Genomic DNA, 12,918 nt, shown 5'->3' on the forward strand with positions numbered 1-12,918 from the left:
TACCACGATAAGGCATTGGAGTGAGACTTTAGTGAAGTATTAGGTCTTCTATGTGAACTTAAATATGGAAAAAAATCAAATCATTATAGACAGAACTGCTCCTTTACCAAAAATTTCATCATTTATCTCTGGGTGATTGAATACATCTGTTATTTTATAGGCAGCAACCCCTATAATCATTAGTGCTTGTAAAATACTTTGAAATAACTGGTGTATGCAATATGCAATAAAAAGAGAAATTCTATTTTACCATGGATTATCACCATGAAACTAGTGCTATAAACATAAGAAAACAAGCCAGAATTTCTTCAGTACCTGTTTCTTAGAACCAAGGAGCTTATTTCTTTGTTCATAAAAATCATCTACTTTTTGCTTTATCACATTCTTACAGTGAATTAGAAGTGACATAAAATGGGATGAACAAGTAAAGAACACAGTAGCACATACCTAACATAAAAATGCTCAATACCCTTAAAGTCATAAAGATAAATGAAGATTTCTTTTTAATTCTGTAAGCAAAGACCCCCCAAAAATCAAAATCAAAAGCAACCCATTTGAGGGAATTAATACGGACAACAGCAAAAGGGGGAAAAAAAGGTTCCATTTTTTTTAACAGGGGAAGGAACATTAAGCTTGACATAAGAAGTCTTGATGTGGAATCCTGGCTCTTTCACTTAGTAGCTATGTAATCTTGGGACATTTCACCTCCCTGGGCCTCAGTTTCCTCATCTGTAAAACTGGGGTGATGACACCTATAGAAAGACCTCATGGGACAGCTTTGTAAATCAAATGAAAATGCAGAAAATGTTTCTGAAATCTTAAACAACTAGATCATTTACTTATTCATTCAGTACTCAAGTATTTATTGAGTATCTATTATGGGTAATGCATATTGGTAAGGGTAAGTTTTTCCATACTGGCCAAAAAATCTACATCTTTTCTTTGGGTGGTCACGTGAATGGAGAAATTTACTTTTCTGGTTTTACTAACACCTGAGCTGGGGGTCATACCTAAAAAAAAAAATGCTGCAAAATTCTAAAACAAATTGAATATGAAATTAATCAAAATTCACTTTCATTTGTATCCTTCATTAAAGTCCTGTTCTGGTGAATCATCATGGCTAGGAGGTAACCTTGATTTCTCAAAGGCTATGGTCAGTGAAGAGAAAATTCAAGCAGTTTACCATGTTAAAAAAAAAAACTTTGAATATATGGCTAGCAATGGACAGTACACTTGTCATTGAAGGACATGCTTAGAGAAAATGATTACTAGGTTGATCTAATAAATAGTATGATGTGATGAATTTTTCAGTCACAGCAATATCTGAAGGCCATTTACTAAATCATGGATTTAGGTATATTCTTTGTTGGTGGAGAGAAGACCCACATCAATGAAACCAAGAATCATTGAAATACTGAAGTATTCCTTTATATATTTATATTTTTCATAAAAAATTTTTAGGAAATAACTTAGGAATGGTGTACAATTAAACAGACAATAGGAGTTCCTTAAATGTTGGGAACCACTGCTCTAAACTATGCTATCATTTTATTATGAGATGCCAATCATTAAATGTTTAAATTCTAAAAGATAACAGCTTTTAGATTAAAAAGGAACTGCCTATGTTAATTCCCTAAAGTATTAAAGCTCATAAACATATGAATATACAATATGTATATATAAGGTTATGGCAGTTGTCATTAGTTATTATTTCCTTTTTATTATAGTTTATGAGGAAAAAGTAATAAATTATTTACACAGCTTATAAATATTCCTTTTAAAAATACAAGTTAATTTATTAGTGCTAAGAAATGTGCAATAGAATATTCTACAGTTTTTCATCAAGAGCTATGATAATTTTTTTAAATGTAGAGTCATATAGTTAAAACAATAAGTATATTACCATCAAATTTGTAAATACACAAAAATATCTACTCTACTGTGAGATGTGAGAAATTCTAAATGAAATTTTAAATCATATGCCATTAAAAAAAAAACTTCTGGCAGAAATGGCTCAAAGGCTTTCGACAAAACTTTATTAAGCACATTCTATGCATCAGGCATCTGATACCAGACACTGAAGTCCTTTCTCGAGGCCTGATCCGGATTTGCTGGGGCTAGGCTGTACTGGCACCTCTCTCACTCGGGTCCAACAGACCTTTCCTACTGACTTTCTAAGTTGTCTCTGGTGTCTACGGGCTGAGAAATTTGGTCATTGCCACTGCTGCCAGTGATTCAGTCCCTTGAGGCCTACTCTGGCTCTGCTGGGGCCGAGTCTGCCCTCTGACCAGTTTTCAATTGGGGAATGGTTCTTATTCTTGTAAATTTGAATCAATTCCATATATATCTTAGAAATGAGATCTTTATCAGAAAAATGTACTGCAAAGATTTTTTTTTCTCCATTTACCTGCTTGTTTTCTACTTTTAGCTGCACTGGTTTTGTTTATGCAAAAATTGTTTAACTTTAATCAAAATTGTCGATTTTACCTTCTGTGATCCTCTTTATCTCTGGTTTGGTCACAAATTCTTCACCTGGTATAAAACTAATAAGTACTTTATTTTTTGCTCCTCTCATTTGTTTATGATGTCACCCTCTATACCTAAGTCATATAACCATTTGGAGTTTATATTGTTATACAGTGTGAGATGTTGGTCTAAACTTAGCTTCTGCTAGACTAATTCCCACATTTCCCAACAGTGTTTCCAAATAGTCGTTTCTTGACCCAATAGCTGAGATCTTTGGGTTTACCAAATACTAGGCTACTGTGCTCATTTGCTTCTATAGATTGTGTTTCTTTGATCAATCCCTCTATTTCTTGTTGTTGTTGTTCAGTTATTTTTCAGTCATGTCTGACTTTTCATGACCCCATTTGGGGTTTTCTTAGCAGAGATACTAGAGTGGTCTGTCATTTCCTTCTCCAGCTCATCTGACAGATGAGGAAACTGAGGCAAATAGGGTTAAATAGCTTGCCAATGGTTACACAACTAGTAAGTGTCTGAGGCCAGATGTGAACTCAGGAAAAGGAGTGTTACTGAATTCAGGCCCGGCACGCTTATCTACTGTACCACCTACCTGCCCCTCTCTTTCTTACCCAAGACCAAACTATTTTGATCATTACAGCTTTGTAACATAGTTTAAGATCTGACACTGCTAGGCCCTCATTCCTTACTATTTTTTCCCCATTAATTCCCTTGACATTTTTGACTTTTTGTTTTTCCAGAAAATGTTATTATTGTTATGTTCCTGTTCTATAAAGTAAACCTTTCAGAGTTTGATTGGTAGGACACTGAATAAGCAAATTAATTTAGGTAGTACTGTCAACCATTGAAAATAAAAATGTGGGTGTCCCCCAAGGCTCTGTCATGGGTTCCTTTTTCTCTGTACTCTCACTCCCTTGATAACAGTTCCTATGGGTTCTTCTACCTTCTCTATGCTGATGATTCCTAGATCATATGCAGCCATGGTCTCTCTTACACTACAATTCTATATCACCAACTGCATTGAACATTTTGAACTAGATGTCCCAATAGATAACTAGGTGCCACAATGGAGAAAGCACAGAATGCGAAGTCAAGAATACTTGAATTCAAATCCATACTCAGACACTTAGCCATGTGACCTTGGGCAACCACTTAATCTCAGTTTCCTGGGAATAATAATAGCCCCTATTTCCCAGGGTTGTTGTGAGGATAAAATGAGATAATGATTGTAAAGCACACTACAAATTTTAAAGCAATACACAAATGCTAGCAATTTTTATTATTATTATTGTTATTATTATAGCCATTTCAAACTCAACATTGCCAAAACAGAATTCATTATCTTTCCCACAAAACCATCCCCTCTCCTGAACCTGCCTATTATTGTTGAAGGCAGCACTATCTTCTCAGGCACTCAAGTTTGCAATATAGCATTTTTACCTTCACTTATTCTACATATCCAAACAGTTGCCAAATCCTTGTTTCTAGTTTAATTAATAACATCTCGCACATGTTCCCTCTTCTCTATTCAAATACCACTACCCTAGTGCAGGCCCTTATCACCTTATTATAATAGTTTTCTAATTTCTTTTTGCCTCAAGCTTCTCACCTTTCAAAGTGATTTTCCTGAAGTTCAGGTCTGATCAAGTTGCCCCTCCTCTCTGATAAACAGTAGTGGCTCCCTATTACCTTCAGGATCAAATATAAAGTCCTTTGTTAGGTATTTAAAATTCTTCACACCTGGACACTTCCTGCCTTTCTAATCTTACACATTACTCCTCTCCATGTAGTCTACTATCCAGCCATATTGGCTTACTTGGCTTGGCTTTATTTACATAAAATTCACTCTCCTATCTCTGTGCCTTTGTATTCAATGTCCTCCAAGTCTGGAATGCTCTAGATCTTCAATTCCCCCCTCTTAAAATCCCTTGCTTCCTTCAAGACTCAGTTCTCTAATGCCACCTTCTGTAGGAAGCCTTTCCCAGCCTGCCTATCCCCCATCGTACCTGCAGCTGCTAGAAGCTTCCCCTCTAAGGTAATCTTTCATCTTCTCTGCATGATCTTATAGGTACCTGATTATTTATATGATGTCTCCCCCACCAAAATGTAAGGGTTTTTTTACAGCAGAGACTCTTATGGCCTGTCTTTATATCCTCAGAACTTAGTACAGTGCCTGGAATATAGTAAACCTTTATTGACTGCTCAGAATATAGTTTGTCCAAGCCTGGTGACTTGAACACAAAGTGCAGCTAAGTACTCTTACTAGCATCCCATTTAGCTTGGGTTTTAACTTCCTATTAATCATTTTTGTTCTGTTCTTTCCAGTATAAATCATAGATTCAAAAGCAAGAGAGATATTAAATTCACAATAAAAAAAGAGGAACAGGGAAGATTTTCCCTCTATAGATTCACTCATTCAATAAAGATTTAAGTTTACAACTCACTATGCTAGGTACTAACAGGGATGCAAAGATAAATGAGATAAAGTCCTTGGCCCCAAACACACATACTTTATATGAATACAAATGAATATAATATAATGTGATAGAGAGATACAAATTCCTAAGGGGAGTTCAGATGAAAGAAATATCGCTTCCAGCTAAGGAGCAGCAGGGAGCATTTGTGGAAGTGGAAGTATTTGAGGTAGGTCTTGAAAACTGAGACTGAGGGGGAAAGGCAAGGGCATTCTAGGTATAAGGATAAGCATAAGTGAAAGGGCCTCCATTATTTTACTCTTATACCTCATTTCGGAAAACAAGTTGACTCTGGGTTCTCAAAGGTTACAACAGTAGGACACAACCTCTGGAAGGACCTAGAAAACTGCAAAGTTTTTGAATATAGGTCAGGTAACAAACTATATTTTTGGAGAAATTCTTTAATACTCAAATGGATCTGTGATTTCATTGATTTGGAAGTTCCCTCCAATGGTAGAGACTGTAGCCTTGCATTGTAAGAGTGCCATTGGAGTACTCTGGTTGGATTGTAGTTTGTCACCCTTACCACATTACTATCTCATGTTCTCCTATCATTTTCCTTAACGATGTATTTTACCACTTTTCTTCTTTGAAACTCCTCACTAGTTATATGTTACAGTCTGCTCACATACATAAAGAACTCCATTATCGTCTGTTCCTCTGTATGATATTCCTTTTTAATTGGTTGGAAACTGTAGAATTCCACATCTTGCTGCCATAAAGTAATACCAAGAGAGTATCAGAAGAGTTTAGTTAAGTTCATAAAGGTTCATCACCACTGCATGGTTACCCAAGAAGTCATGAATTTTTGGTCCAACAACTCGTGAAAATCATTTAATCAGAAACGGACAGATTGTGACCTGTATTAATGGAAGAAGAATACACACTGCTCAAGGATTTTGCAAACTATTACAGTGTAAGAAATGACATAACACAAGAAAATTCATGTTTGGGAAATAGTGAAATGATTGGGATTCATGAAAGAGGATATTGTGCAATGAGCTTAGAAAGGTTAAGTTAGTGCCAGATTGTGTAGGACACCTTAAATGCCAGGCTCCAGTTTCTGCTTTATTATATGGACAATGTCATTTAAAGACTTTTAACAAAGGAGTGATATGATCAGAGTTTTATAGGGCTTCTGGCCATCTGGCTGCCTAAACGGGGTCAACTATCCAGTTCCCCCATACCTACACTCCAGCAAAAACCTGAAACCAAATGAGTTTAGAAACCAAATAAGAAACTACAATAAACGACTTCTTTTATTCAAGCATTGCACAAACAGGTCATCCTGCAGCTAACAGGCAACTGGAAAGAGGGCTACCAGCAAAGGAAGCACCAGCACAAACAAAACAAAACTAGAACTTCCCAGAAAACCGGAAAAGGGTCTACAGGCTTCTCTGTCCAAAATCATCAAGACTGAAAGGGTCCCCTGAAAAAGCTAAAGCAGTCATTATTGTGAATACAGCTTGGACCCCAACACCCCAGGGCTCCAAGGTTCATTTCACACTGTCCTGAGATGCTATAAAAGAACCCTGAAGATCTAATATTCTGAACTTCAAAAATCCATGGGGACCTAACACTGGAAAAAGCAGGTGAGTACAGGAACCCACATAACCCTGGGCTGACCACTGACCCAAAAGTGCAGCAGGGATAGAACAAAACCTCAATTCAGGAACTAAAGCTAGAAAGAAAAATAAACCAAAGATAATACCAACCAATCTTGAAAATTATTGGGGACAGAAGTCAGATTTACAAAAGCTAAGGAGATAGTGAGTGATAAGAAAGTAGAAACACCAGCTACATTCTATTTTTTTTCTTTCAAGAAATTTAGCTGTGAAGAGGAAGAAAGAAATGAGATGGTAGCTGAATGGTTAAGGGAAAGCTGGATTGTACTTTTTTTTTAGCTTTTATTTAGTATTTTATTTTTCCCCAGTTACATGTAAAAACAATTTTTAACATTCATTTTTAAAACTTTGAGTTCCAAATTCTCTCCCTTCCTCCTTTCCCACCTCTCCTCACTGAGAAGGCAAGAAATTTGATATAGGTCATATATGTGTAATCATGCAAAATATTGGATTGTACTTTCATTGAAAAAATAAACTATGCAAGTATAATATGGGAGAGATGTAGTCAAACTTATTTTTCTGGAAAAGATTTGGCAGTTGTAGTAGGCCATAAGCCCAAGATAAGTTAAAAGTGGCAGGTAAGAAAGCTAATTCAATTACAGGCTGGATCAGAAAGGGGATAAGGTACAGAACTAGGAAGTGATGGTCTCACTATAGTCTACCAGGGTCAGATTACACCTAGTGTTCAATATTCCATATTACAGGAAGAACACTGATAAGTTGGAATGTATCCCAGTGGAAATTAATGACAGTGAAGGGCCTTGAGATCAAGAATCAATGGAAGGACATGGAGTTGTTTAGCCTAGAAAAGCAGGTGGGGGGAGGGGGGAGTAGTGCAAACGAGATCTGTCTTCAAGTATTTAAAAGGCTGACACCTAGAAAAGGGATTAGACATGTTCTACTTGTCCCTAAGGGTCAAAACTAAGAATAATACATGAAAGTTGTAAAGTGATAAATTATTGCTTGATGTAAGGAGAACCTTTCTAAGAATTAGAGTTCTCTAAGAATAGAATGAGGTGTCTATAAGTATTCACATAAAGGCTAGATGACTTGGAAGATATTCTGTAGCAAGGATACTTGTTCAGGCATGGATTGGCCTAGAAGCCTTCTAAGGTCCTTTCCATTTAGAGATTCTGTTTACAAGCCTATGAGGAATAGTTAGCAGAAAGAGACAGAATGAAGATGCATGAAAAGATAGGATGGATGTGGAACCAGAACTAGAGTGGGTGGAAGGGCGTGGTACCAAAGGTGCTGGTAGAAGGATGATTAACTTTAGCAAGGAATATGGAAATCTCTTCCTCTGAGATGGGAAAGAAAATAAGTAAAGACTTTGAGAAATTTTGAGGTATGGAGGAGAGGAATCAAGGAAGGTCTCATTAGATGGTCTCAACCTTTGCAGTGAAGTACTGCTTCCTATTGCTATATAACTGCCATAAATAGGAGACTCTTGGAATGTGGTGGGAGGTTTGATGAAAGATGAAACAATCTGGAATAGTTAATGTAAGGAATTCAATTCAATTATATCCAGCAAGCACCAACTTAGTACTTGCTGTGTGTGGAGCACTGTGCTTGGGAATGGGGATACAAATACAAAACAAAAACAAAAACCAGTCCTTGGTCTCGAGGAGCTTACATTCTAGCCTAGTATTCATGGGCTATCTCCCATGATTTGGGTGCCCCTTTCTATCCACAATCAAACCTGTGTTCATCAACCATAAAAACTGCATGAGCCCTGTCCCTCAGGACCAGTTTGACACAATCCAGGTCCACCAAACATCCTACCTAGGTTTCCTCTGGAGACAATTTCCACAGGATTCATGTCCTTTAACACAGGGCTCTTTTTGGCTATGATTGAAATCAGTGGTGTCAAACTCAAATATAAACAAGGGATACTAAATTATACATAAAGATCCCTCAAAGTTACATATCAACTTCAAAAACCCCCCACACATTTATATATTTCTTTTGTTGTTGTTAATACATGAACACACTAAAATCAAATAGGAGCTACATTTTAATCTGGTCTGGACCACATTCAGGGTGTTGTGAGCCTTGTACTTGACTTTTTGGCTTTAATGCTTGTTCTTAAATATGGCACAGAGAATCGATAATTCTTACATGGGCTAGCTAAATATCATGAAGTTTGCTGAGTTAACACACCTTCTTCTAAAAGATTCGACCTAATGAGCTGTGGGATCCTGAGGGATCCCAGGTCACTTAATTTCCCTAGGTCTTAGTGTCTATATCTATAAAGTGACAAATCAAAAGATCTCTCTAAAGTCTCTATCAGTTCTACAATCCTGTGACTACATAGAATATGCTCCCTTTCTGGAGCAAGGCCATTGTTCTCTTTTAAAGAAGCAGTCACTAGAGTGCCCTGGCATTACAGTAAAGCACTGTAATGGCTTTGTCTTTGTATGGAACTGTGTACCAGAGAAAAAGATTTAATGGGCCCATTGTTCATAGTGAAGCCCATCTAAACTTTAACCAGCTTAGAACCTGTTGTCCTAAAACTTCCTGATGAAGGCAAGATGTGGTCCTAAGGAGTCTTTGATTACATTGGGATCTCTAGGGCAAACAGGCAAAACTGCTTTAACTGGCACATGGCCAGTGACAGAAATAATTTGGTCAAAGGACACTTTTCTAGCAATCAGGTCACAAGGAGATAAACCAGAAGATTTGGCATCCCTAGCATGCAAAGAAATGATGTTGTTTTAATTTTTTTATTGATATCTTTTGTTCATCACTGATATGTTCCCATATAGCCCTCTTAAAGAAATATCCTTATAACAAAGAAGAAGAAAAGGGAAAAAAAAGGTCACTAAAACTAACCAATATCTTATTCACTAGGCTTAGTTTTGAATGACTTGTGGCTATTTCTAAAAATCAAATTTACCCTTCAAAAGATAAAGATTGTCACCACTAAAGGCAAGTTCTAAAGACAATTCCTTATCAAGGAGTTCCCAAAAATAATTTGGGTGATGGCAATATCATCAGAATAACATTCCTATGCAGCTGCCAATGTGATCAAATTGAAAAGGTCCCCATTCACAGATTCACACAAATGAAAGGGTTATCAAAAACCATCTTGTTCACTCAATTGGGTTATCTCTTTCACAGTGCTTTAAAATGTCATTACATACAATGCTTCCTTTATACACGTACACATAATAATAAAGCTCATATTTCAATAATACGTTAGTGCTTACAAAGCATTTTCCTCACAAAAGTCTTCCAAGGTAGGTAATATAATATTATGTCCAATTTACAAATAAGTAATTGATTCTCGAGGGGGTCATCATGTCAAAGAATCAAGGACCTAAGCTGTAATGAGCCTCAGAGACAAATCCCCGAAGATCAGGGACATTAAGTGACTTGCCCCAAGGTCATACAGGGAGTAAGTATGAAAGGCAGTATTTGAAACCAGCTCCCCTGTTTCTAGGGTCAGTGTCCTGGACCGCCATACTATTCTGTGTTTGATAAAATAATTTGATTCGGATCAGACAGCTAGTAGGATGAGAGAAAAGAGTATAGCTGAGGTCTCTTGATTCCAATGCTTATGGCCTATCTGTTATTCAATATTATAGATAGATTAGATAGACAGATAGATAGATAAATAGACAGATAGATAGATAGATAGACAGACAGACAGACAGACAGACAGACAGACAGATAGATAGATAGATAGATAGATAGATAGACAGATAGATAGATAGATAGATAGATAGATAGACAGACAGATTTTTAAATGTAATGCCCCAAACCTTCCCAGTTTGAATTTGTTTAATTCCATCTGTGGATGGTACCAAAATGTTCAACTGCAGTGAGTTTTTGATGAAGTGGTGGCTTTTGAAAAGGATGTTAATCAAAGGCACATAAACCCCAGAGGAAGGGGTTATGATTGCTTTTATGTCTAAGGATACTGCTTATTATTTTTATTTTCTCTATGATGAAAAATCACTCAAAGTATAGTAATTTTCCATTGGAGGATTAGCCACCAAAAATCTGTAATCTGATGTTAGTTTCCCTTTGTTAATTAACAAGTTTATGATCTGTCTCCCCAACCACTGGTGAGTGAGCACCTCTGGAATTATAAACTAATTTTCATATTCTTTGTATACTGAACTTCCTAAGCAAATATAAGTAAATGACCCAACAGCAACAAAATAAGTAAAAAGTAAAACTACTACAAAGTAAATAAAAATGCATTTCAAAGCCACAAGTAAATTACTATTGGATTTAGTCACTACTTTGGATAATCCCCAGGAAAAGGTCCACTTCACCACACTGATATTTGAAAGTTTATTATGAAAATATGATTATACACGGAAGAGAATATGATCAATTTTTTAAAACTCTCTGTACAAAAAGGACGACTGTTTTTATGTTTTTGAATACAAATCCACACTACAGTCTCTCTTACCTCCCCCCAATATGAGACCCATAAATTACTCAGGATCTGCCTATCTGATTCTGAGATCATGTATAATTCTATACTCTAAAAAGTATTTCCAGCTCTACCCTTATTCCTATGTATTTTTGTTGCTGGTACTTAGTGATACTAGGCAATAATTGCTCTAAGGCGGTGGGCTGGGTGTTGTGACTATGGTAAAATCCTATGCTGTGGATCTACAAAGCAACTGGCTAGTAAATGTACAATGAATTACTTCCATTTCAAACATCAAATGGGAGAGATAAATGTGACTACAAAGGCAGGGAGTATTTGTGAGACATGGTATATAAAAATATGCATGTATCTGTATACAAATATGTATATATACATACGTACATACATACACATAGAATTCCATATTGGATAAAAATTATGAACTTCAACCTCAAACAAAAAATTAAAACTTTATGCCTAAAAAATCTGAAATAAAAGGTATTTATGAAGCTAAAGAGAAATATAAAAATGATGTACTATTCAATGACTGACTTTTTTTTAATTAAGTCAAGTAGCCATGTGCAGCACTGATTTTTACATGAAAGTTAAAAAGCACAGAAGGACAGGAGACACGCTGTTCAGCCAGGCATGTGGCAGGGCTACACATAAATGTTTCTAATAGACAAAACATCTGGGACCAAAAAAAATCAATCTGTACCATTTTTTTGAAAAAAAGAATAGTTTTTAAGTGTGTAATATAGCTTCTGCAATATAAATCTGTACAAACTAAGAGCTCTGGTCTATCCTTCAGGCTTGTTCTGAGTATATAAAATATGCAGAATCCTACCAGGCCATGTTGCCATGGGCTGTGTTGTCAAGGTGACAGAGTAGCTCCAGGGTCTGAGTGGTGCTTGATGAATCATCAGGGGATTCATGACTGCCTGATTCCAATTCCTTCGGCATCCTCCACACAGCCGCACAGGTCATGACTTTACTGTCTGAAGCTAAGCAAAAGAGGATAATGTCAACAGAGCATGGTATGTGGCACACATTTAGTATACAACGCATCAACATTTACACAAATCCAGAAGCAGCTCACATCTGCACTTTAAAATATTTAAAATTTCATAATAAGTGGCATGCAGCAAACAGAGAACAGAGAGAGACATACACCTTAAGTCAGAAATCAGTTCACAGCACCACTCATGATCAGCATGCATTTAAGTAGCTTTCCTTGTTTTAAAAACCAACATTTTATTACAGATGAAAATTTAATTTCCTCAAAATCAATTTTCTTCCCCTCTTCCTAGGCAATTCTTCACATAAAAGGGAAAACAAAAGTCTGAAAACACCATCATAAAGTGTTTAGGTACTACTACTAAGGCTAAGCCCAACTTTTGAAAATATGTTTTTTTTCAGTAGTTTTATTAGTTTTATTTATTTAGTTAGTTAAACTAGTAGCATATGTGGAATAGCTGTCACTGTAATTCACCATTTTAAAAAATCCATATTATTATGATAAAATTCTGTTTTTAATTCTGAAAGCAAAATTGTGGAAAAGTATCTGCATTCCTTAGAATTTCATCAGAAAACAATAACATATGAATGAAAAGTATTACATCTACCAATGTTGATGGCAGAAAATAAAAGTTTTATGTCACCAGAAGACTAAGTAACAACTTCATAAATAAAAGAACTCATTCGAACCCGAAAAGAAGGACATCTTAAAAGAACAAGTATTCATTTTCTAGTTTCAAAAGGTTGTCTCAACTTTTCACTTTTGAAATGTAATTATCTAATTTCAACTAACCACCCAACCAACCAACTGATGCTTAACTATTTGAAAAGCACTATGCCATGAATTATGGAGTATAGAAAGACATATACCACATTTCTTGACTTCAAGAAACCATACCCACCTATCTAACAACACAGTAGCACTAAGTTCTAA

The 12,918-nt window shown here is 36.0% G+C and overlaps 1 protein-coding gene across 3 annotated transcripts in view; it reads right to left on the reverse strand.

The window, feature by feature from the left end:
* Positions 1 to 12,918, reverse strand: part of EIPR1 (EARP complex and GARP complex interacting protein 1) — a 217,278-nt gene that overhangs the window by 65,244 nt on the left and 139,116 nt on the right. For all 3 annotated transcript variants that reach the window (XM_020965872.2, XM_078149746.1, XM_020965873.2), the window contains one exon: positions 11,815 to 11,971. In XM_020965872.2, the coding sequence (XP_020821531.1) occupies positions 11,815 to 11,971 (157 nt within the window). The remainder of the gene's footprint in view (positions 1 to 11,814; positions 11,972 to 12,918) is intronic.

Source organism: Phascolarctos cinereus, unplaced genomic scaffold, assembly GCF_003287225.1.
Source record: "Phascolarctos cinereus isolate Bilbo 61053 unplaced genomic scaffold, phaCin_HiC Scaffold_2;HRSCAF=192, whole genome shotgun sequence".
NCBI lineage: Eukaryota > Metazoa > Chordata > Mammalia > Diprotodontia > Phascolarctidae > Phascolarctos > Phascolarctos cinereus.